At 43.6% G+C, this 25,102-nt stretch overlaps 1 protein-coding gene across 1 annotated transcript in view; it reads right to left on the reverse strand.

Annotated features, from left to right (window-relative positions):
- tspan13a (tetraspanin 13a) overlaps positions 1–8,803 on the reverse strand; it is a 29,571-nt gene extending 20,768 nt beyond the window's left edge. The window contains exon 1 of the mRNA XM_042332317.1: positions 8,537–8,803. Within this exon, the coding sequence (XP_042188251.1) occupies positions 8,537–8,599 (63 nt within the window). The 5' untranslated portion in view covers positions 8,600–8,803. The remainder of the gene's footprint in view (positions 1–8,536) is intronic.
- Positions 8,804–25,102: the final 16,299 nt, after the last annotated feature.

Here is a 25,102-nt window from a genome sequence, read left to right on the forward strand (position 1 = left end):
CATTTCTCCCCCCACCAGAGTACAAGATGAGATTTTTCCTTAAATTAAGGTTTTGAAATTGTTACTCAAATTTGTAATTATTATCCTTACATTTGACAGAGTAGACATCTCATAGCCCTTCACAGGATACACAGTAAAGTCCAGTGACTGTGCACTTTTTGGTAAAAGGCAACAGCCAATTTGCACTCAGGAAACATCTATGTGAAGGACCATGTGAAAGACCAATTTCTGGGGATTGTTGGCCATGACCAACAAGAAAGGAGAACTCCTTTCTCTTTTTAAATAGGGGCATGGGATCTTTAACACCCACTTGAACCGGCAGACAGGATCGTAACTTTTCAGGGTACATTCAACAACGCATCACATTCCTAGCAATGCATTAGAGTTTCATCTGAAACTGTACGAGTTCAAACTTCCAATGTAGAGCATGATCCCCAAAAATTCTGGCTGAAAAGGTCGAACCTCTACCAACTGAGCCAGGCGAACACAATAAGAGCCCAGCAAGGCTACAAAATACTGAATTTTAAAAAAATCCAGTTAACCGCACAAGCCAGGATTATGCTAAATTGTGCACAAGGTTACCAAGGACACAGTTTTCCTATGCAGGACCCATGCGTGCAATTTCGCATTTCACAACTAAATTATTTTGAGAGTAATTATTTTGTAATTTCTAATTTTTAAGAACATGATCCAAGGTCATTCCTTCTACAGTCCAAACAAATAATATACTAGCACGGACTTCACCCCTTCCACTCTTTCTTGTGGGGAAAAGTTCTGCATAGATTCTGAATTCGAAAGGCAATAAAAATATTTTTCCATCTCCTCTAATCAAATTCTTTCTTCCACAGAAAACATTCCGCCCTTCACCACTGCTTCCAATCCCAGCAACACAAAAATAACTCTCTGATTGAATATTTGTTCCTCTCAGCCTGCCTGTGTCCCTTGATACCATTCTCACCCAGATAGTTATGTTTTGAAGCAGTTAATCAATGCTAATCAACAGTTATTGTTGGAAGCTTTTTATTCACAACATTCATTTACTCAGAAGGTAATTAACAACCGGAACAAGTTGTCAAGATAAAGTGGTTGAGGCCAGGACACTGAACTTCTTTAAAAACCAGCTTGATGCTAAGGACAGTAGGATAGGATTCTGGAAGGATGAGATGAAATAGGCCGAATGCCTTCTTCATCCAAATCAATCTTCTGATCTGGTGATTTATGTAAAGGGCAAAAGTATAAGAATTACTAGTCTTGTTTTTTTTATTTGAAACTTAAACCCTCCAGTTCTGACCTCGCAGTCCAATTCAAAAGATTTTACATAAAATCATAGAAGTTGTGTTGGAGTCATATTGTGCAAACCTTTCTAAAGTTGCACAAATTAACATTTCCTCTGCATTGCCGCACAACTGTTCCAAATAAAGACTTTGTTCTCCAAAAGATTTAATTTTCACTGTTACGTTATGCTACATAAGAATTGGATTCTGGGTTAATCATTGCTGCTAGTTCCACAAAAAAAACAAGACTTGGCCAGCAATATTACCTTGGTCCCAAATTACAACTACGACTGGAAGACCCTGCTATGTAACTTGCACTGAACAGAATTCAATACAATCACACCTTCAAGCACAGAATTTGAAATATTATACACACATTTCAAACAGAGAGAAAGCGAGAAAGAGAGAGAGAGAGAGATAGCTGACACAATGTAAAGAAAATTTGGAAACCATTAGGGAAAATTACTGCAATATTATTCTAAAATTGGGAAAATAACATTTGTGTTTTCACCTCACAATAATTATCTTGACACTTTTTAATCCAACTATGACTATTGATGTATAATTGTGTTCAAAATGACACACAACTACCAACCCCTTTGTTTTTCCCATTTAATTGGCTTTCTTTTTAAGAATATAGAATATACTCTGGTATTCATCTGCAAGAAACAAAATACTATTTTGTATAAGAGTTTTGTAAATAATTCTGTAATATATGCTATTATCACAGGAAACACACAAGAATGAAAGATCTAATAGAAGCATACATTTCCAGCACATAAGCAGGCCCATTGTGTCTGTGCTACTGCTTGGTAACTTACCATTTTTCTCAAACCTACTTCCAGCATTTCCCGCATAACTCTTAATATTTTTACTTATCAGTTACTTATCCAATTCCCTATTGAATGGTTCTATTGATCCAACCTCAATAGCTACTTGTGATTTATTATATACACTCTAACAAGGCTTTAATGGAAAGCATTCCTTTTAAATTCTCCTCTAATTATTCGGAAAATCACGAGGTTTTGTATCCTCATTAATGATTCCCCAATGAAAGGAAATTTCCCATAATCCCACCACCCCCCTTTTTTTTAAACCATGTTGTGCTCCTTCAGAATCTTATCAACAGATATATCTATCATATCCCCTTTCAATTTAAAAAAAAATCAGTAGAGAAAATTAAAATAAGTCTCCTCTAGTGGTTACAGGCTATTTACGAAGTGCTCAAACAACACTTTGTATATAACCACAATCCTAAAGAGATTAGAGTTTTGCAGAAATCCACTAAATATTGCTATTGTTTTAAGATTAAGTGAAAATTGTCAATGAATCAATGATATTGTTTTCCTTTCATAAATGTGATATAATGAGGACCTGAACTCTAATCCAGTTACATAATTTAAAATCTGCTGCTAATTTCAAAAAATCTCAATAATACAGTAAACACCACAGCTCCAACAGATAACAAGTGAACAAAATTATATAAAAACTTATAAAGAGTAACCAGTTAATCTAACGTAATGCACTCTTGAAGAGTGAGCTAAAAAGATTCCAATCTCCTGTTTTAACTTTCATTAGAGTGAGTCCTTTTGATACTGTAACATCCTGCACATCCAGCAAGGATTAAACTGTTTCCTGATTTAGAAGATCTTGTGACTTCTATAGATCAATGAGGTGTTGATACAAAGGCAAATTTAATACTCAGTAAGCAATGTTTGCACGACATGAAAAAAAGCATTCCAATAAACAATAGAAAAAACAGTCACTCCACTTTACTGTACATCCCGTGAAGCGTTTTGAGACTTCCTCCAGACGTGAAAGACACTACAATATACCAAATCTAAGAAATATTATTATTAGAAATGGCTTCACCTGGGATACAGGTAATAAAGTGATACTGTGCAATAGCGGTCTACAAATCGAGGAAAGTTCAAATAAGGATTTCCATTCCTTTTAATCTCCAAAATGTTCATTGAAGGCTGCTGCAAATGTTTAACAAACTTAACAGATTTGCCATTTAAGTTAATTTGCCACTTGCAAAGCTTCAAACATTGTGAACCCATAATAAAACGTTCCCAGAACATGGCAGATTATTTGGCCCATCACGTCTTGGGGAGATAGCTCTGCCACTAGTATTTATATTTTAATTCTGTTCCCTGGCGCTCTTTTACCATGTCCTTTAATATTATTATACTCAAAGTATTTATTCAATTCCCTTTTCAATGGTGTGAGTGGATTCAAGAATTATCCTTGGTAAGCCATTGCATATTCTAATGAACATGTGTGTAAATAAAAATCTTCTAACCATTATTTTGTAATACCTGAGTGAATCTTCACTAAACCTTCTCACGTATAGTTTTATGTTCTTATGTTCTCCATGGCTCTGGGATCCTTTGTATATTTGGAATTGAAAACTGGATGCAACATTTTAACTGTGGTCAAGCAATGCCTCACACAAATTCAGAGTCAATTTACTGGACCATTCGCAATTTAGCGCTCTAATGAACCTCGGTGGGGATCCTCATGGCCCTGGTAGGATGGGATCCCTCAATCTGAGGCGCACATCAATGATTGGACCTCTAAAGTAGTCCCGTTACCTTCTTGCTCCTATATATAAAACATAGAATTCCATTTCTTTTGCTTTTAAAAATGTAAGTACTGAGCCCTGATATAACAGTTACCTGGGTCCAATATCTCAGAGAATAATTAAGCAAAAAAAATGGCCGACATCCATTTCATCAGATTGAAGTTATGTTCAGAAAGTGCAGCTGACATTACTTCATGAAGTGATATCAGCAAGCAATTCCTGGACATATAACTATGTGCAGTTTACAGGAAGAGATATCAGTGCAACCCTGAAGTTGGTCATGTTTTAAGCACAGGAAGCCAGCTAGTCAGGAAGTATCGCTGGATGTATCGCATTTCCAATATTTCCAGGGTCCATAGAATCATGCTTTAAGTGAACCTATGCTCAACCGGAGCACATTCTAAAAGGGGCGTCCTGTATTTGCATGCTCAATAGTAAAGCAATCCTAAAGTATTGTCCTATTCCTGCATTGCACATCACAGTACGTTTAAGGTAGCTGAATGGAGGGAGATCGAAAGCACGGTCGAAGAGAAGGGTCGTGAGGTAGGTCTTGAAGGTGGCGAGGGAGGGGGTGAGACGGAGGGACTGCGGGATGGAGTTCCAGAGGGTGGGAGCAGTGCCGGAGCCGGGCAACGTTGCGGAGGTGGGAAAGGCAGAGCGGGTCATGGTGCAGACATGGGATAGTTGAGGATAGTTGAGGGTCAAACAAGACCCCAAGGCTCTGGACTGGCTTAGCAAGGTGAAGTGTTCAACCATGGATGGTGATGCTGTCAGCCACTGATGTGAGGAGGCGCTGACGGGAGCCAACCAGGAGAGCCTCGGTCTCAATAATTAATAGTACTGATGATCAGAATTTTTCTGAAAATTGCATCTGTCCAAATGCTAATCCCGAAATTACAACAACAGTAGCTCCTGATTTAATTCACGGGAAGGCTAAAAAAATAAAATCCTGTTTAATACCTTAATCCCAATATTCAAAAAGGGTTAGTATTTCATTGCAGTAGCCAACTGAAACGGAGTGGGGAAGACTTATGGGAGGTCACCACTGGTGTGCAAATAGTATGTAACAATTTCACAGCAGCAGCAACATTGTAGATTACAAATATTTTCATGCATTGGCTTCATACACATCTTAAAACAATGCATTGTGGACTACAGCTCTAAATGAAATGTACCTAAAAGAATGTCAAAACAAGGTGTTTAGCTTGTCATGACTCATTCATGATCAGCCCACAGAAAGTAATCATGGAAGGCCTGACAGGAAATACTGTCTGATTTGCCTTTCCCATGAAAAAATGAGGATGTTAATCCCTTCCTCTTATCCCTTACCTCCACAAGTGCCAGCTGCACTCTGATTTCTTATTTAAGCTGCTATTTAAGTATGGCATAGTGTAGATTCACGCTGGGGGATCATTGTCAGAGATTCCATCCTTTGGATAAGACATTAAAACCAAGGTCTTCTCAGCTTGTTCGGGTGGATGTTAAAAGATTTTATGGCAGTATTTGAAAACAGCAGGGAGTCTCTCCTGGTGTCCTGGCTAACAATCCTCTTGATGTAACTGATCAGTCACTTCATGGCCATTTGTGTGACATCACTGTGCACAAACTGGCTGCCTAATTCACCTACAAAATAGTCACTACACTTTATTTACAGTAAATCTATTTTATTTGGAGGAACTTTGGCAAAAATATCAGCAGAAACTCCCTTCTCTTTTTGAACAGTGCTGTGACTTTAATGTCCACCTGAACAGGCAGACACAACCTTGGTTTAAAGTCTCATCTGAAGGACAGCTAATCAAAAAATGCAGCACACTCTCTGCATTGCATTGCAGTACCGGCCTAAACAGGTTGAATTCTAAGAGGCAAAGGTCCTACCAACTGATCCAGGCTGAAACTAAAATAGAGACCATGTTTTGTGACCTCATGGGTACAGGCTGCTTGCTGTATTGTAATTGCTCTCAGGCGCCAAATATTTTGAATATACGTCACTGGTGGGTAGATTAAATACTGCACTTCTGAACATGTGGCCAAAAGCATGAGTTAATGCATTCATTATTCAACAACAACAAGATTACATTTGTACAGCGCCTTTCATGTCGGGAGGACGTCCCAAGGAGCTGAACAGTGTACAACATTTCAGATCCGAGCTGGGGTCGGGGGGGAGAAGGGAGGGGAAGGGGGGTGGCCGATGGCATGGTCGAAGAGGAGGGTCTTGAGGTGGGACTTGAAGGAGGCTAAGGAGGGGGTGAGGTGGAGTGATTGGAGGATGGAATTCCAGAGGTTGGGGGCAGAGTGGCTGAAGGCTCTCCCGCCAATGTTGGGGCGGGTGGGTCGGGGGATGTGGAGCAGGCCAGAGCCGGCTGAGCGGAGGGAGCGGGCGGGTTGGTAGGGGGTTAGGAGGTCGGAGAAGTAGGGTGGGACGAGGCCATGGAGAGCTTTGCAGGTGAGGACCAGGATCTTGAACTGGATCCTCTGAAGGATAGGGAGCCAATGGAGTTGGGCGAGAATGGGGGAGATGGGGTCACGGAGTTTGGTGCGGGAGAGGACACGGGCTGCAGAGTTCTGGATTACCTGCAGCCTGTGGAGGGAGGAGTTGGGAAGGTCGACAAGCAGGGCATTTGCATAGTCGAGCCTTTGAGGTGATGAAGGCATGAACAAGAGTTTCAGCGCCCCGAGGGGTGAGGTAGTGGCGGAGTCGGGCGATGCTACGGAGGTGAGGGAAGGCAGAGCGAGTCATGGTTTGGATGTGGGGAAGGAAAGACAGTTGAGGGTCGAACAAGACACCTCGGTTCCTGACTGGCTGGTGAGTTGAAGTGTGCACATTCAACTATAGGAAATTTGCCCTCATCCAGGACTTCAAAACAAAAAACAATAATAAATTGGTCATTTTCAATCTACGACTGTTTGTGGGACATTGCTGTGCGCAATTGGCTGCCGCATTCGCCCACAAATATACAGTCAATTCACTTTGCAGTATATTCTGTGAAGCGCTTTGGGACGTCTAGAAGACGTGAAAAGCGCTATATCAAATGCAAGGATTATTATTGATGTCTGACAGGCGGTCTGTCAGGACAGCAGTGGTCCTGGAGTTGAGGGTGGAGGCAGAAAGATAGAGTTGACCCCATGTCTGCGGATTATGTCACCAAGGGGGAGCATGTAGATATTAAAGAGGAGAGGGCCAAGGACAGAGCGCTGGGGGACGCCAGACATGACAGTGCGGGGGCTGGAGGAGAAACCATTAGAGGCAACAAAGTGGAGATGGTGAGAGAGATAGGAATTGAACCAAGCAAGGGCAGGTCCGCAAAGATTAAGTAAAGAGGAGAGGCGGTGTATGAGAATGGAGTGGTCAACAGTGTCGAAGGCAGCAGAGGTCGAGGAGGACAAGGAGGCAGAGGGAGCCCTGATCACAGAATGTCATCAGTGACTTTGACCAGAGCTGTTTCCGTGCTGTGGGCAGCGCGGAAGCCGGATTGGAGAGGTTCGAAGAGGGAATGACAAAAAAGAAAGGAGCGGATGACTCGTTCTCGGAACTTGGAGTGGAACGGGAGGTTAGATATTCAAGTTAGAATATGACTTTGACAAGAGAATTTTACACTCCTGGACAACTCTGTTGTACATATCCAGTAAAGGCCAGTTTTGCAAAATGTGCGCTAAACCTCACTGCAAGGTAAATTAAACCAAAATAGATTTCCAGGAATCATACAGCTCATCAGCAATGTAAATGTTGAACTACAGTACAGTGTTAACACACCCATGCACAGTATTACCTGGACTTCAGTTTATGCAAATAAATTCCTGTTCAGTATTAACAAGTGACATGTATGTTGGCCATTTTTCTAAAAGGAAATGTACATTTCAAGAGAAATATTCATTAAATGCATGTTGTGCAGAGAAAGATCTATGATAAAGGGGAAAATAAAACAGATCATAGGTGGGGAGCAGGGGAAATGGAGAAAATATAGGGGTGGGTGGTGATGCTTGTACAATATTACCTGACGACTTCTGACACACAAAATCCTACCGCATAAGCTTTCATGCAACAACAACAAAATTACATTGATAGAGTGCCTTTCACGTCGCGAAGCGCTGGACAGTCAGGGGTCAGGACCCGAGCATGGGGGAGGGGTGGGGTAGGGGGTGAGGAAACGCAGAGAGGTGGGAGGGCGACTGAAGGCACGATCGAAGAGGAGGGTCTCGAGACCGGCCTTGAAGGAGGCGAGGGAGGAAGCGAATGAATCCATTACACAGAATGGGACGTAGACGGTACGGCAACGGCACGAGACAAAAATGACACAACCGAACATTGTAGTAGCAAATAAGACGCACGAAAAAGGGAAATAAATCTATTTAGGGGATGTTTGGTTTAAGATTAAGTAGCACAGCAATGTGCAATTTCCCCTTTCTCCTCCCCCCCTTTCTCCCCCCCCCCACCCCTCTCTCCTCCCTCTCCCCCATTCTCCCTCTTCTTCTCTCCCTCTCCCTCCACTGTTTTTCTCTTCTCCCCTTCCCACTCGTCGTTGCTCTCCCTCTACCTCCTTCCCTCTCCCTCTCCTTCCCTCTCCCCCCTCCCTCCTCCCTTCTACCCCCCCCTCTTTCCCCCCATTCTGCTCTCTCCCTTCCCCCCCCCCCCTCCCCCCTCTCTGTGGGTTCAGATGATCCCCAGTGCAGTACTCACGATGTAGAGGAGGTTCAGGACACATAGCGAGTTCTTGGAGCAGGTGAAGCCGCCGCAAACCATTGTACCCAACAAACCCACAGCACCAGCACAGGGGGAGGGAGGGAGTGTGTGTATATATATATATATATGATTTAAAATAAAGCCAAACAATAGCTCTGCCTCTCCGCTGCCTTCCCCGACACCAACATTTGCAGAATATGTCAATGAAGCAGCTGTGGGATTGCGCAGACGGCGCTCTCCCTCTCTCTCCCCCTCTCCCTCCCTCTCCCCGATCAGCTGACACCAGCACTGCCCAACTGGGCAGAGGGGGGGGGGGTGAGTGTTTGTGTGGATGTGTGTGTGGGTGTGTTTGTGTGGATGTGTGTGTGGGTGTGTGTTTGTGGGGGGGTGTGTTTGTGTGTGTGGGTGTGTTTGTGTGGGTGTGTGTTTGTGTGTTTGTGTGTGTGGGTGTGTTTGTGTGGGTGTGTGTTTGTGTGTTTGTGTGGGTGTGTGTTTGTGGGTGTGTGTGTGTTTGTGTGTGGGTGTGTGTTTGTGGGGGGGGGTGTTTGTGGGTGTGTGTGTTTGTGTGTGGGTGTGTGTGTGTTTGTGTGTGGGTGTGTGTGTTTGTGTGTGGGTGTGTGTGTGTGAGTGTTTGTGTGTGGGTGTGTGTTTGTGGGGGTGTGTGTTTGTGTGTGTGTGTTTGTGTGTGGGTGTGTGTTTGTGTGAGTGTTTGTGTGTGGGTGTGGGTGTGTTTGTGGGGGTGTGTGTTTGTGGGTGGGTGTGTGTGTTTGTGTGTGTTTGTGTGTGGGTGTGTGTTTGTGTGTGGGTGTGTGTTTGTGGGTGTGTGTTTGTGTGTGTTTGTGGGGGTGTGTGTTTGTGGGTGTGTGTGTGTGTGGATGTGTGTTTGTGGGGGTGGGTGTGTGTTTGTGTGTGGGTGTGTTTGTGTGTGTGTGGTTGTGTTTGTGGGTGTGTGGGTGTGTTTGTGTGTGTGTGGGTGTGTTTGTGGGTGTGGGTGTGTTTGTGTGTGTGTGGGTGTGTTTGTGTGTGGGTGTGTGTGTGTGTGGGTGTGTGTGTGTGTGTTTGTGTGTGGGTGTGTTTGTGTGTGGGTGTGTGTTTGTGTGTGGGTGTGTGTTTGTGTGTGGGTGTGTGTTTGTGTGTGGGTGTGTGTTTGTGTGTGGGTGTGTTTGTGTGTGGGTGTGTGTTTGTGTGTGTGTGTGTGTTTGTGTGGGGGTGTGTGTTTGTGTTTGTGTGTGGGTGTGTTTGTGTGTGTGTGAGTGTTTGTGTGTGTGTGGGTGTATTTGTGTGTGGGTGTGTGGGTGTGTTTGTGTGTGGGTGTGTGTTTGTGTGTGGGTGTGTGTTTGTGTGTGTGTGGGTGTGTTTGTGTGTGGGTGTGTGTTTGTGTGTGTGTGGGTGTGTTTGTGTGTGGGTGTGTGGGTGTGTTTGTGTGTGGGTGTGTGTTTGTGTGTGGGTGTGTGTTTGTGTGTGTGTGGGTGTGTTTGTGTGTGGGTGTGTGGGTGTGTTTGTGTGTGGGTGTGTGTTTGTGTGTGGGTGTGTGTTTGTGTGTTTGTGTGTGTGTGTTTGTGTGTGGGTGTGTTTGTGTGTGGGTGTGTGTGTGGGTGTGTGTTTGTGTGTGTGTGGGTGTGTGGGTGTGTTTGTGTGTGGGTGTGTGTGTGTTTGTGTGTGTGTGTGTTTGTGTGTGGGTGTGTTTGTGTGTGTGGGTGTGTGTTTGTGTGTGTGTGTGTTTGGGTGTGTGTGTTTGTGGGTGTGTTTGTGTGTGGGTGTGAGTGTTTGTGTGGATGGCACTGCACAGGAAGCCCACTGGCTGCTTCACTGACTGGGTGGAGCTGTTTCATGGCAGTGCAGGGCAAGTTGCAAGGTTTTGTTCCTACGTTGGTTTTGGCAAGAATTCCCCAGTGATCATGGCTTAACCCCAAACAACAACATATTGCATTTATATAGCATCCTTCACATCGCGAGGACATCCCCAAGGCACTGGACAGCAAAGGGGCTGCTGCGTTTTAACAATGAATATAAGAATAATAAAAAGCCAACCTGTTTATTATTCTGCATTAAGACAGAAGGTTACATTTTTTTCTTTAATTTTGTGCAGCTAGGGAGAGGATTTAAGGTGAACTAATAGGTGAACCTGCTTGTCACAGTGTTCTTGGCTTTATAATCACATTGAACAATTTCAAAGCACTTAGGAGGTCATCACAGCTAAGTGTGAATCTTTTTGTAGGCAAAATGCAGCAGCCATTTGCACCAGCGCTAAGGTGAGTGATGAATTACTGTGGAAATACATCGGCCTGGACAGCAAGAGAAAATTTCCTCTCTTTTCATTCAATGTCATGGTATCTTTAGTTCCCTCTTGAAAAAACAAGGAGTCAGAGCCTGCGTTTTAGCATCTCATTCCAAAATGCAACATCTCTAACATGTAGTAGGTCCCACAACAGTACTATACAGGAGTATGAGCCTAAATCATAATATATTCCATTGACCTAGAAGAGCATCGAGCTATTTTTATGAAGTCTTGAGCAGCCTGGTCTCACCCACACTTACCCATAATAATCCAGCAGCAGTACTGTGACCCATTTAGCCAATCTTGATAAATAAGACTAGAGGAGAACATTTAGCACATGATTAAATGCATTTTACAAAAATATATCATCTTGAATTAGCTTGCCACAGCAAGTTATGAGTCAGTAGGATTTTAATTTTACGTTGGTAATTTGTGGCCAATGTAATCAATAGTATTCTGGGCAAACATTTCATGTTGCTTGGTGTAACTTTTATCCTTTAAAATAACTTGTGACATGCGGTAGCAATAAAGTGGAGGACATGTTGCGTTTAACCATTATCCTGTTATTTAATACAAAAAAAAGCCAGTTCCAATAAAGCAATTTATTTTCAATACAATTGCAGCAGCTTGCATTTACATAGCTTGAAGTCTATTTGTTTCAAGACAGTGAAACAGTGGAGCATGCTGAGGATTGTGGTAATGGGAACACAGTACAGTGTACAGTATTTCTCTTCCATTCTGTTGCATCCTGTCTGTTACTTATTTTCATACTCATTGCCCTAGTTGCAATCACTTAAGCATAACTATTACACTGACAACTTTATGTTAGCAAATGACTTGTTGTGCACAACTGAAAAATATTTTAATTTTGTGGATCACATTGTGTGACCAGAAAGATGGTTATGGCATAGGATTCTTTAATAAAAAATGAGCTAAATGGGGAGATCGAAAGTGAAGTGTGCCTGATAGTAGAATTATTAAGCCATTCGTTTGCTTACAGAACATTTAGAATTTTATTTAAGCCACTTTGTTGCTGTTCATACATTAAAAGTATCCTGAGGTTACCTATCTATTTGGCAATGTTATTTAAAGGGTCATCTCCATCATAAAAACTGTTGCCAAACCAGGAAAAGTCTCATTATACAACAATCAGAATAACTGCATCAGTTGAAGCAAAAATGTAATTAATTGAAAACATAATATTGTAATAGACAAAGCAGAGGCTAAGCTGTTTGTGGGACACTGCTGTGCGCATATTCGATGCTGCGTTTCACGCACAAATATACAGTCAATTCACTGTACAGTATATTCTGTGAAGCGCTTTGAGATGTCTAGCAGACGTGAAAAGCGCTATATCAAATGCAAGGATTATTATTAGTAGTAGTACTCTTGCTCAGAAAAGACACCAATTATCACAAAAGTAGAGTTCACACAGCCGCCAATGTGATGTACAACAATGACCAGCAGTTACTATATGCATGACTTAAGATTTCTTGTTTAGAAATACCAGAATTTAGACCTACATATATATATATATTCATCTCCCAGTGGATAGGGTTCCCTTGGGAGAAATATTGCCTGATCTCAACTTTCTTGAAACAGAGTTCGCGCATCATTCTTTCAATGACTCTGGCTCAAATGAAGAAACCAGGAAGAGGGATATTTCCTACTTGCCAGTAAATTTACTGTCCTCTCCTTTTCATTATAAGCCAAACAGTGAGGTGGGGGGAATTTAGCAACACAAGAGAAAATATCCCCTTGAACTTTTTTGAATCTGGTTATTCCCTTTGAAACTGATTCTTTGCTTCACTCTACCATCATTTAACCATATGATTAATAATTGACTTCTTTTCCTGAGTGTCAAGTTACACATTAAAAATTGCATGAGCAGCTGCTGTTACAGGAATGGATTCTTGCCTGTGAATAAAGGATTTATTTATTAATGCTAGTTATACGACTGGTAACAAAATATCACAATTTTTTTCTCCCGGCCAGGACACCAGGAGAAACTCACTCCTCTTTTCGAATAGTGCCATCGGATTTTTAACATCCATCTGAACCAATACAATAGTCATCATACTTTACATTTTGGTGTTTTGGTGCTGTATGAAGTTATTATTGTACCTGTTTTGTGCACTAGGTGGTGTGTGCAATTCTTAAACCTGTGTATCAGTTGGTTTCCTCCAGATGGCATTGCACCAATTTGAAGCGAAATACAATATTATTTGTGCAACACTTAAATCATTCCCTGATGTACCTGTTATTATTTATATTGTTAGGAGGTTATATATGGTGTGTTATGTAGGTTGACTATCTTTTGCCAAGTCCAAAACCACTCTGAGATGCTACTGTGCATAGAAGAACTACTCCAATTAGGTCTTAGTTCTGCACATGGAGGAGCCCACAGTCATGGAGGCTGATCGGTCTTTTGCCAAATTAATATTTCACAACTACCAAAAAATTATTCTTTCTAAATTAACATGGAATGGACGATTTATCTTACTGGGAATATATGTCGATCAAACCCTTCAAGAAGAACTGGATGAGTACTTGACGACAGCATTGTAGGAGGTAGTGGGAGGTTCAGAATCAGATGAACAAATATCCAGATTAAAATAAATATTGTGCTACTGTTAATGTGTGTGTGCATGAGGAGGGGCCTATGTGTGGAGGATAGGAGATCATGGTAAAGTAGTGAAGATGTGGGAATGGATGCATATTCTAGGTCTTTGTCTTCATTAGCATTGGTGCTCTGGAAGTATCAATACAACACTTTCCTTCAGGACATGAAATGATGGGGTGAGCTTCATGAGGTGGTAAGTTTTGCACAGCTGTGAAAGATTTTTTATCACAAGCTTCATTATGTTTTCTTATAAATTTCTCTTTGTTAAATACTTTTTAAGAATCAAAAAAAACATGAGTCTTTTTCACAGAATGTGGATAACACAACAGGAGTGCGGAAGGGCTGCAGTTTTCTTTCATTATATTTAACTCAGTAGTGTACTGATCTAATTATACTTGTTGCACTGTAAAATTGACTTGATGTCATGACTGACAGATTTGTAGAATAGAATTACACATGATCATGAAGCAACACCCAAAGAGGCCCTTATTTAAAGCTCAATTTTTTAACGTATTTATAAACAAAGTCAACGATTTATATGATTCTGAGTAAGGGTACAACAACAAAGAATACATAAATATATGGTGCCTTTCACATTTGAGAAATATGAATAAAAATATGAAATACGCTAATGATACGTTCCTTGAATCTCATTTGAGCTTTAAGGATCAAGAGTATATGAGTGACTTGGCAGAGCAGCTCACTGTGCTTGAAACTATTTAGCTCATGAGCCTGTTTGTTAGACTGGAGCTTAGTTGGCGATTCATTATGAATTGTAGGTTTTCCTCAGTGTTCTGCAAAAAAGACAGTAATCTGCGACACACACTATATATATATATATATATACACACCCTAAGTTACAGCGTCTATACTTGGTCACGAAGGCTGAAGAGCTCCACAGGTACAACTGGCTTCAATCTATTTGATCTCTCTTGCTCATAAATGCGAGGAACAAGCTGGTAAGGCGTTTCGACTTTGTTTGGAATTTTATAGTGGAATAAATACTTTGTTAAACCTCAAAGCAATCCCATGTGCTGTGCAAAGTGTCTTGCCTACACTAGGTGGCACTCCAAGTACACCTGACTGATTGTCACAGCTCCAGTTTGATCAAACATAGTGTCGATATCATTTGCCCTGTCAAATCATTAATAGAGTGGGGGAATCGATTAGCATGGAGTTTCACTGCCAGCTCTGCATCATGTTGTCCTTAGCTGAAGATTACAACAACAAGATTCCATTTATAGAGCGCCTTTCACGTCAGGAGGACGTCCCAAGGCGCTGTACAGTTGGGTCAGGACCCGAGCAGGGGGGAAATGGTCAGGGTGAGGGGAGGGAAGGGAGGGAGCGAGGAGGGGGTAGAGAGTTGAGAGGGGAACTGAAGACACGGTCAAAGAGAAAGGTCATGAGACCGGCCTTGAAGGAGGAAAGGGAGGAGGCGGCGAAGGCACTGGGGGATAGAGTTCCAGAGCCTCGGGGCTGAGAGGCTGAAGGCCCGGCCACCGATGGTAGGGCGGTTGGGGCGGGGGATGTGGAGCAGACCGGAGCCAGAGGAACGGAGGGTACGGGCAGGTAGGTAGGGGGATAGTAGGTCGGAGAGGTAGGAGGGAGCAAGGCCGTGAATGGCCTTGTAGGTGAGGATGAGGATCTTGAATTCGATCCTCTGGGGGATGGGGAGCCAGTGGAGGCGAGCGAGGGTGGGAGTGATGTGGTCCGAAGCCTGGTGCGGGACAGTACACGAGCTGCAGAGTTCTGAATGACCTGCAGCTTGTGGAGGGAGGTGCCGGGAAGGCCGGCGAGGAGAGAGTTCCCATAGTCCAGCCTTGAGGTGATAAAGGCGTGGACCAGTGTTTCAGCAGCGTGAGGGGTGAGGTAGTGCCGTAGTCTGGCGATGTTCCGGAGGTGATGGAAGGCGGTGCCAGTTGTGGTGCGGATATGAGGAAGAAAGGACAGCTCAGGGTCGAACAGAACCCGAGGTTCCTGACTGGCTTTGAGAGGTGGAGAGTGCAGCCTTGGATGCTGATGGTGTCAGCGCCTGAGGTGCGGAGGCGCTGACGTGAGCCAATCAGGAGGGCCTCAGTTTTGTACACGTTGAGCTGAAGAAAGTTGTCTCTCGTCCAGGACTCGATGTCGGACAGGCAGCTGTCAGGACATCGGTGGTCGTGGAGTTGAGGGTAGAGGAGGAAAGGTAGAGTTGGGTGTCATCCGCATACATGTGGAAGTTAACCCCATGTCTGCGGATGATGTCACCGAGGGGGAGCATATAGAGGGTGAAGAGGAGGGGACCGAGGACAGAGCCCTGAGAGACACCGTACGAGACAGTGCGGGGGCTGGAGGAAGAGCCATTCGTGGAAACAAAGTGAAGACGGTGGGAGAGGTACGACCTAAACCACTCAAGGACAGGGCCTTGAAGGTTGAGGTGGGAGAAGAAGTGGTGGAGGAGGATAGCGTGGTCGACCGTATCGAATGCTGCTGATAGGTCGAGGAGGACGAGGAGGCAGAGGGAGCCCTGGTCACAGATGGTCAGGATGTCATTGGTGACCTTGACCAGGGCAGTTTCTGTTTTATGGGCAGCACGGAAACCCGACTGAAGGGGTTCGAATAATGAATGGGTGGAGAGGAAAGAGCGCAGCTGGGAGGCGACAACTTGCTCTAGGATCTTGGACAGGAAGGGGAGGTTGGAGATGGGCCGTTAGCTTGACAGCTGCGACGCATCAAGGGAGGGTTTTTTCAAGGTGGGAGTGATGGTGGCAGTTTTTAAGGGAATGGGAACAGAGCCAGAGGAGAGGGACAGGTTGATGATGTCTGTGATATGTGGGGCAAGGAGGTGGAGCTGAGAGATAAGGAGTGGAGTGGGGATGGGGTCAAGGGAGCAGGTGGTGGGTTTCAGGGATAGGATGAGTTTGGTGACAGAGGGTGGGGAAACGGGTACGAAAGTGTGTAGGGGAGGATGGGTAGGAGTCGGAGTGTGGGAGGGAGGGGGTGGGTGGATGTTGGAGGGGAAGTGACCGCGGAGCGAATTCCCTTGATTTTGGATTCAAGGAAATCCAGCATCTCCTCGCAGTGAAGGTTGGAGGAGATGACCTGCGCGGGGTGGCGGGGGGACGGAGGAGTCGGGATGTGGTAGAGAACAGAAGCCTGGGGTTGTTCTTCGCCTCCAGGATTATCCTGGAGTAGAAGGACGACTTGGCCGAGGCTAGAGTGGAGCGGTAGATTTTGAGGAGGTCCAGCCAGATTTGTTGGTGGACCGTTAGGCCAGATTTGACGCAGGTGCGTTCAACGGCCCGCACCTGGCTCTTCAGTGAGCGGAGGTGGGTGGTGAACCAGGGGGAGGAGCGAGAGTAGGAGACAGTACGGGAGGTGATGGGGGCAAGAGTATCGAGTGTGGAGGAGAGGGTGTTGTGGAGGAGGGTGAGAGAAGAGGGGTCAGTGAGGGTTGAAGGCCAGAGGGAGAGGAGTTCAGAGGACTCCAAGGCAGTGGTTAGGGTTTGTGGGGGTAATAATAATAATAATAACACTTGCATTTGATATAGCGCTTTTCACGTCGGGAGGACGTCCCAAAGTGCTTCACAGAATATACTGTCAAGTGAATTGACTGTATATTTGTGGGCGAACGCGGCAGCCAATTGCGCACAGCAATGTCCCACAAACAGTTGTAGAATGAAAATGACCAATTTATTATTGTTTTTGGTTTTGGAGGGATTATTATTAGGTGTGTGGAGTAAGGAAACTTGCCCAAGGTTCCGCCCTGCCTGGAATTGAACTCAGGTCTCTCGCTTGCAAAGCGAGTGCTCTAACCACTGAGCTACAGGACTCCGAGCTACTGAGCTGCAGTAACTTCTTCCAGGTGCGGTAGAAGATGGTGGTGGGTCTGGTGGAGGTGGGGAGGGGGGTGGAGGTGGTGAAGGAGATGAAGTGGTGGTCGGAGACGGCCTTGTCGGTGATAGTGACATCGGAGACACTGAGGCCCCGGGTGATCACCAAGTCGAGTGGGTGGCCGTGACTGTGAGTGGCGGAGTTGATGTGGAGGGAGAGGTTGAGCGAGGAGAGCAGGGAAGAGAAGTCTGAGGAGATGGAGCAGGAGGGGGTGAAGTGCAGGTTGAAGTCGCCCAGGATGATGAGGCGATCAGAGCAGAGGCAGAGAGATGTAAGTAGTGTAGAGATATCGGAGACGAAGGTGGGAGAGGTTTTAGGGGGCCGGTAGAGGAGGAGGATTTTGAGCGAGAGGAAGGAGGGGTGGGAGAGGGTGAGGTGCTCGAGAGAGGGGAAAGAGCCAGAGGAGTAGGGGGATAGGGCAAGTGGTGTCCTTGAGATAAGGGCTACACCACCACCACGGCTGTTGGGGCGAGGGATGTGGTGGGAGGTGTAGCTGGGTGGTGTGGCATCCGTGAGGGGGAAGGTGTCGCCTGGGGTGAGCCAGGTTTCCGTGAAGGCCATGATGTCAACGCTCTCATCAAGGATGAGATCGTTGATGACCAGGGCCTTGTTACAGAAGGAGCGGACATTTTGTAGTCCGATGTGGAGGGAGCGGTTGACAGAAGGGTGTGTGGGAGGGGAGTCCAGGTTGTGAAGCAGGGGTGGGGGAAATGGGGATAAAGGAGGAGAGGTTGGCTCACCGGGTCTGTGTCCGGGGTGGCTGGCGAGTGTGGTGGGGAATGGGGCAGTCAGTGTGGCTGCTGCTGGACAGCCAATGCCGAGTGCCGCGGTGAGCCCGGCGGAGGGTTCCCAGGCTGGAACAGAGGGAGGTTGTAGGAGGGTCAAGTGGGGATAGAAGGCGAGAGGGACGGAGAGAGAGGACAGAGCGGGAGAGATGCAGAGGGGGGAGGGTTTGGGGGTAGAGAGGAGGGAGGAGGGAGGGTGTGAGGGGGCTCGGGTCAAAGCGGCAGCCATAGTGCACACGTGGGGATCGGGAGCGAGCAGTCAGGTGGATGGCATTATTCCGTAGGCTGGGGCACTGAGGTTTTTTTTTTTTTTTTTTGCGCGCACATTCCTGAAAACTAAACTATGACGTCAGCGGTTCCCCCGCTCCGCCCCCACCCGTTCCCTCCTCAGCCCCACAGCCGAGCTGCGCTCCCTGCCGACCTTAAATACCTGGGTAGGTAGGCCCAGGCTCCTTCCCGCGCTGTCCTGCCGCCGCTCCCCGCAGAGCTCTGCGCACGTGCAGAACACCCATTAAAGTGGATTGACTATATATTTTGTGAGCGAACTTGGCAGCCAATTTGTGCACAGCAGTGTTTCACAAACAGCCATGGGGTGAATAACCAATTTTATTTGGGGGATTGTTGGTCAGGGCACTTCTCTTTGAATGAACAATGTTGAAGAAGGCCCTTCAGCCCATTTAACTTCATTTTCCTGGAATCCACACCCTACAATCCTCCCATCACATTATGGAGCTGTATTTTGTACGAGTCCCACATCCTGGCCTCAATGTCCTTCCTGGTAACTTGTTCCAGTCATTAATTACCCTTGGTGTAAATAAATATTTTCTGGTGTCTCTCCTAATATTCAATCTACAACTGTTTGTGGGACATTGCTGTGCGCAATTGGCTGCTGCGTTCGCCCACAAATATACAGTCAATTCACTTTACAGTGTGTTCTGTGAAGCGCTCTGGGACGTCCTCCCGACGTGAAAAGCGCAATATCAAATGCAAGGATTATTATTATTATTATTATAATATTTCCCTTTGCAACTTTAAACATCCCTCTTGTTTTGCTGCCTAGAATCATCTGAAAGTATTCCAAGTTTCCTTTCTCATCCCATTTACAATTGTATATACACCTGTGGAAGGTCCCTTCTGAGATGTTTCTTTTAAGACCGCATAACTGTTGCTCATAGTTCATTCCTCTAACATTGGGGAACATCCTTGTTTCTCTCTGCGCTGCTGATGAGGCCTGGCAGCTTTCTTACTTTGCATTGACTAGAACCAGTAAGCAATACTACAGCTGTGGCCTGACCAGAGCATTGTTTCACTTGGAGCATGACTTCAATCCAACTGATTTCTGAATTTAGCCCAGCATCATGTTTGCCTTGTTTATTGCTGCCTCACATTTGTTTTGCCTTTCAGCTTCCCCCTTGGATGGTTTGATCGCACACAGTGCCCTTGGTAAGTTCTATCCCGTCCATGGAGTACAGCTGCTTCCTAACCTTATTTCCTATATCATGAACTTTATTAGCAAGTTATCAGCCCATGTACATACTCCATTTAGCTCTTTGCATGACTTTTGCTGCCTTCTGATTCCACACATCTCCTCCAAATTGGTGTAATCTACAAATATAACTACCTTACACTCAATCTAAGTTAACCCACATCTTTTCCTACAACTACAGATTTTCCAACTATTCAATTAGAATTACACATTCACACCACATTGTATCACTGGCATTTTAGACTAGGAAATAATTTTTATCTAATAAAAGGAGGCGGGTATGTAAATGACAAGGTGGTTTTGGTAAAGGTTAAGGCCCTAAGGCTTGCAAAGCCTATCCCTTCTCAACTATTCTGGACCTCCCCTATTCACTTTCTCTTCATATCCCCCAATACGTCTCTCTCTCTCTCTCTCTCTCACAAAATGCAGCTTCTGTTAATCAATTGAAAAAAAACTGATTGAAAAGCCAAGGTCGCTGTTGGGTAGAACATCACCAAGGTTAGAAAGATTAGGAGAAAGGACAAGATAAATTGACTAGTGCCATCAACTTGGGTTTAAGAAACAGGAGTTAGGCAAAAGGCACAGGAGATCCACAGCCTTGAGGTCCTGGAAAATAGTTTTTTTTGAAAAGATGTACATATATACTGTAACATTCTCGCAATATTTGGGAATATCCTGGATCACCTTTGCTGGTCCTGAAGTCCGCTTCTCCATTCACACACACAGAATGACAGCTTGGCTGAGGTGCCAGAGGATACCCCATTTAATTATAACTCAGCAGGAGTTAGGACCCTTAGTAGGAAAAGAATAGGGGGACAATTGGCAAACTTACCTTGGTGCAATACTCTTATCACATTAGCCAAGGAAATGAGTTACAAGACAATTCACTCCTTTCAATATCTCATTGTACAACTCAAAGTGGCAGAATCAATTTAAAATCCACAAGACTAAAGCTGTTTTGAACTCTGAAACATTAGAAGTACAGGCCACTCTGACTCTTTTGTGGAAACTATTATCATCGATCTCTTCAGCATGGATTCACTCAGATACTACCAGGAATGAATGGGTTTCAGTTACGAAGAGAGGCTTGAGAAGTTGAGGCTTTTTTTCTGGAGCTGGAAAGTTAAGAAAATAAAGTCTTGAAAGACTAATAGTTTATTTCCTTACAGAATTCACATATTCAAAACCTGGCAGAATTCACAGATCTGCCATTCAGCCACCAATAAATCTTCCATTACCCGAAGCTGCTTGTGAGGATTTACCAGTGATAGTTAATCTAATTATAGCTGTTACCATTGGTAACAGGAACACAGTGTTGCTCATTAATAGACAGGCAGTGACATAAGCAAGCTCATTTAAAAATATCCTAACCTACCTGTGAGCAGCTACACTGGCTTATCATTCTACATGTCATTTGGTTTCTTGTAACCTGATAGGCAATGGATTTTGTGTGACTGTTCCAAGATGCACCAGTCTGTCGGTTGCAAAATCTGAATGAATTGTCAACTGCAATTTTTTCAGTGCAGAGCTAACAATTATTGAGTAAACGTATAATGTACATAATCATATCGAATACTGGGACTTGTCGGTCACACACAATCTCACCTTTTTAATGTTGGAGGTGCCGTCCTTCAGACGAACACTAAATCAAAGTTCCGTCTACCTGTTCAGGTGGAGATTAAAGATCCCGTGGCACTACTGAAAAAGAGAAGGGAGTTTCTCCTAATGTCCTGGCCACCAATCCTCCAAATTAAATTGGTCACTCACTTCATGGCTGTTTATGGGAGATTGCTGTGTGGAGATTGGATGCTGGTCCACCTTCAAACACAGCTACTACTTTACATTTACAAGTAAATCCTGCAAAGGACTTTGGGGCATTTGAACAATGAGATAAGTCACTGAACCAAACGTAAGCAATAAATATCATTATTATTTCAACTGGGAGCTACAATTCTGAGCTCCTTCCTGAATCACTTCTATGTGATGTGCACTGCTCTCTCAGAGGTACAATTGACTGGCCCAGAATGAACAATTCGCTAACTGGGATTTTGTTTCTTTGTCTCATATATTGGTGGCCAAAATATCAGCAGTCTCCCCAGATTCAGTTTTCAATTATAATTTAGTTAAGGATATAATATGAAAGTATGTCTATACCCAGGGTAGAATATAAAGGATTGAGTAAAATAAATAAAATTATAAACTAAATATAAAATGTGCTTTCAACAGCAAGTTCACAAGAACATGAGATTTGTGGCCCATTTGATTTCAACCTACCAGAATACCCACCCTACCACCTTCACATCACATCATCAACCTGTGTTTTTTTTAAAAACAAGTAGTGTCCTGGCCTCAATTACTCTTCCTGGTAACCTTTTCTAATTATTAAATTAACCTGTGCCCTCTTGTTCTGCTGCCTCAATCCATTCACAAGTATTGGTCTGAGGTTTCTTTCTCACATCCATTTAAAATCTTAAACACCTTTATAAAGACTTCTCTGAGATTTTCAAGACTGAAGAGCCGTAGCTTCTAATTCATAAGAATAGAATGAGTATTTCTTTAAAAAAAGTTCTAATCAAATGTTATTATCTTGAAATAATAGCATGAGTCGTGTTCTTTTAAAAATAAATTACAATGAAATTTTATTATCTTTAAAATTAATAGAATGAATCACGTTCTTTTCTTAAAAAGACATTTCATTATTTTCTTTAAATAATTGAATGAGCCATTTTTAAAAATAATATTGTTATAACGAAATGTTATTGTTATACTGCTTCAGTATTTCACATCAGATGTCACAATTCGCAAGGTCCTCAAATTGGTTACATCAACAAGTTTCAATATTGCTCCCTCAATTCCCAAGTCCAGATCATTAATATATACAGTAATTCAGAGCAAATCCCAGCACAAACTCCCTGCAAGTACCGCTGCCTCTATCATAAGCTTCAGGAAGGCATCACTGAAGAGTGAAAGAGTGGGAAATTGCAAAGCTGTATAAGAATTGTTATTTTGCTATTGCCAGGACGGTAGTACTGGGGTGGGGTGGGTGGAAGGAAGAGAGGAAAAGCAAAATTGATTAATGTAGTCATTGAAATTGCTTCTGATAGGGGCTCACCCTTTATAAGTATGTATAAAGAACATGACGCATTTTATTATTTTACGATAACAAGATTTCATTCTATTGTACCATTATTGTAATACAGATTCGGATGGGAAGGGCTGATTATTCTTACAAGCAAGTCTATCTCAATATAATTACTATTATTTAGCTGTCCAAAATCACTTTTTATAAAAAGATATTTAAAAACATACTTTGTAGTAGACCTATATTTATATAGGGATTAAAACTATACAATTTGTAGATGGTTAAATTACTGCTTTCTGCACGGATTTAAAACTTTTGCCCATGGAAAAATATCATGCAAACCAAAATGTGTACAACACGTCAGCACACATGATACACCCCACCATCGGTGGGCAAGCTTTCAATCATTCTCTCCCCTCTCTCTGGAACTGCATTACGCACTACCTCTGTCTTGCCCCTTCCCTCCCCATTTTTAAAGTTCATTTTAAGACTTAGCTCTTCAACAGCGCTTTCGGTCATCTTTTCCACCTCATCACCACTAGTCATTATCTTAAGCTCTCCCCCTCCCCTCCCCCCCGACCTATCCACCATTGCTGGTACTCAGCAAACTATGTGAAGCTCTTTGGGATTCCACCACGTCACATATTTTGAGTTGCAGAGACCTGAGAAGAGATTACACAAGTTAAATATCAAATGACAAATGCACATGTTCAATATGGCAGAAAATACTCACATCACCCACACTGACTGGCAGTGGCCAGTCAAAAGCAGAAATAAAATAAAGGCATTTTTCCAAAGTTTGCTGATTTTGATTTGCTGTGGCTACTTAGATATTGAAATTGGAAAATGGGGCATGAGAGATCCAGGTTCTTCTGGATTCTTGCAGAACCAATTCCAAAATGTATCCGATTTATGAATGTTTGCTAGATATTATTTTAAGCTATGTCATCACCCCTTAAATGCTTCCTGATCATAATGTCCACTATTCTCAAAGGGAAGCAGGTTTCTTGGATACGATGCTGGTTCACAGAAGCTCCAATATAAAACATGATGGGTAAGAGGAAATTCAGGATGCTGATGTCACCATAAACGTGGACAAATGGGAGAGTTATACAGTATTTCAGTGTTGGATCCATTCCACTGAAATTAAGAAATTCAACGATCCAAGGAATGGCCAAGTCAACCCATCTTTGAAACCAACTGTTTCTTAGGTGTCGTCAGATCAGATAGCAAGGGAACGTTTTACTTGACAAGAGAAGAATAAGTCATTGAGGGCTTTATTAATAATAATAAATCTTGCATTTATTAAAGACAAACGGGTAGGAGAAAGTTGTCAATATAGACATTCTGGAATTGAAACATTCAGGGCGACATTATCTTTGACCCTCTATGACTCCGGGGGGTGGGGTGAAAGTAAGCATGGTCTACTTGGAGGTGAACTGGCTCCAAGTTGACATGTTAAAATTGAGCCCACTCTCAGTAGTTCAGTTCCTGAGCCATGCAGTTCTGCAGTATGCCAGTGCACTGCTGATGACAGCACAGCAAGCCTGACTCACCAACCAGACCTAGAAGGGCAGACCAGGCACTGGGGGCAGGGAGTCATCCCACTTAGGGCTTTAGTTTGCAGGGTTAACAGGCCCTAACAGGTAGGGTGGTCCTAGTTGGACAAGCAACAGGAAAGCTTTCAAACAGTAATATCAATGGGAAGCTGTGAGGTTTTAGCTGGTTAAACTCCAGTGGTATCCCAACACACACTCTCGGGTCCCCGAGCCATGGCTTTTGCCAACCTGAGACAATTACTTTCCAGAATTTGGTAAGTAAGCATGGATTAAGCACAGTAAAGGGGTTTCTGCATGTGTCAATCACCCAGCTGACTAAAAGAAATTCCCTTGAGAGACAAAATGGTCTTTGGATATAATCGGATGTATTGGGAAATGTTGTCAATTATAGAGATTCCCAGAACCTCATCATATACTGTATGCAGTTGTCTGCCACCTAATCTTGCCTTGTGAGAAGTTCAGAAAATAGATCATTTAGCACCTGTTTCCACATGGGGCATATCATATTCCAATTCAGTCTGAGGTACAATAGAGTTGGATACACTTCTACAAATAGTACAGCCCTTGTGAGATATTTTCAGCACTCCGAGACCCTATCCTGCATAAAGGGCACAAAGTAAATGCAAATGAACCAGCTCAGCCCCAAGGAAACTCTGCTAACAACTCCTTCCACAGTGAAGTGTAGCAATCTTATTTAAAGGCAAACGTAGCAGACTTTTGAACAGAGCAATATTGCATTAAAAGCCATGAAGGGAATGATCAATTTTATATGGATTCTCCCAAGACATTGGGAGAAACTCCTTTCTCTTTTCAAATAGTGCCATAGGTTCTTTAACATCCTCCTAAAAGGTAGATGGGGTCTTTAATGCCATATCTG

This window comes from Callorhinchus milii, unplaced genomic scaffold, assembly GCF_018977255.1.
Source record: "Callorhinchus milii isolate IMCB2004 unplaced genomic scaffold, IMCB_Cmil_1.0 Scaffold2, whole genome shotgun sequence".
NCBI classification, from domain to species: Eukaryota; Metazoa; Chordata; class Chondrichthyes; order Chimaeriformes; family Callorhinchidae; genus Callorhinchus; species Callorhinchus milii.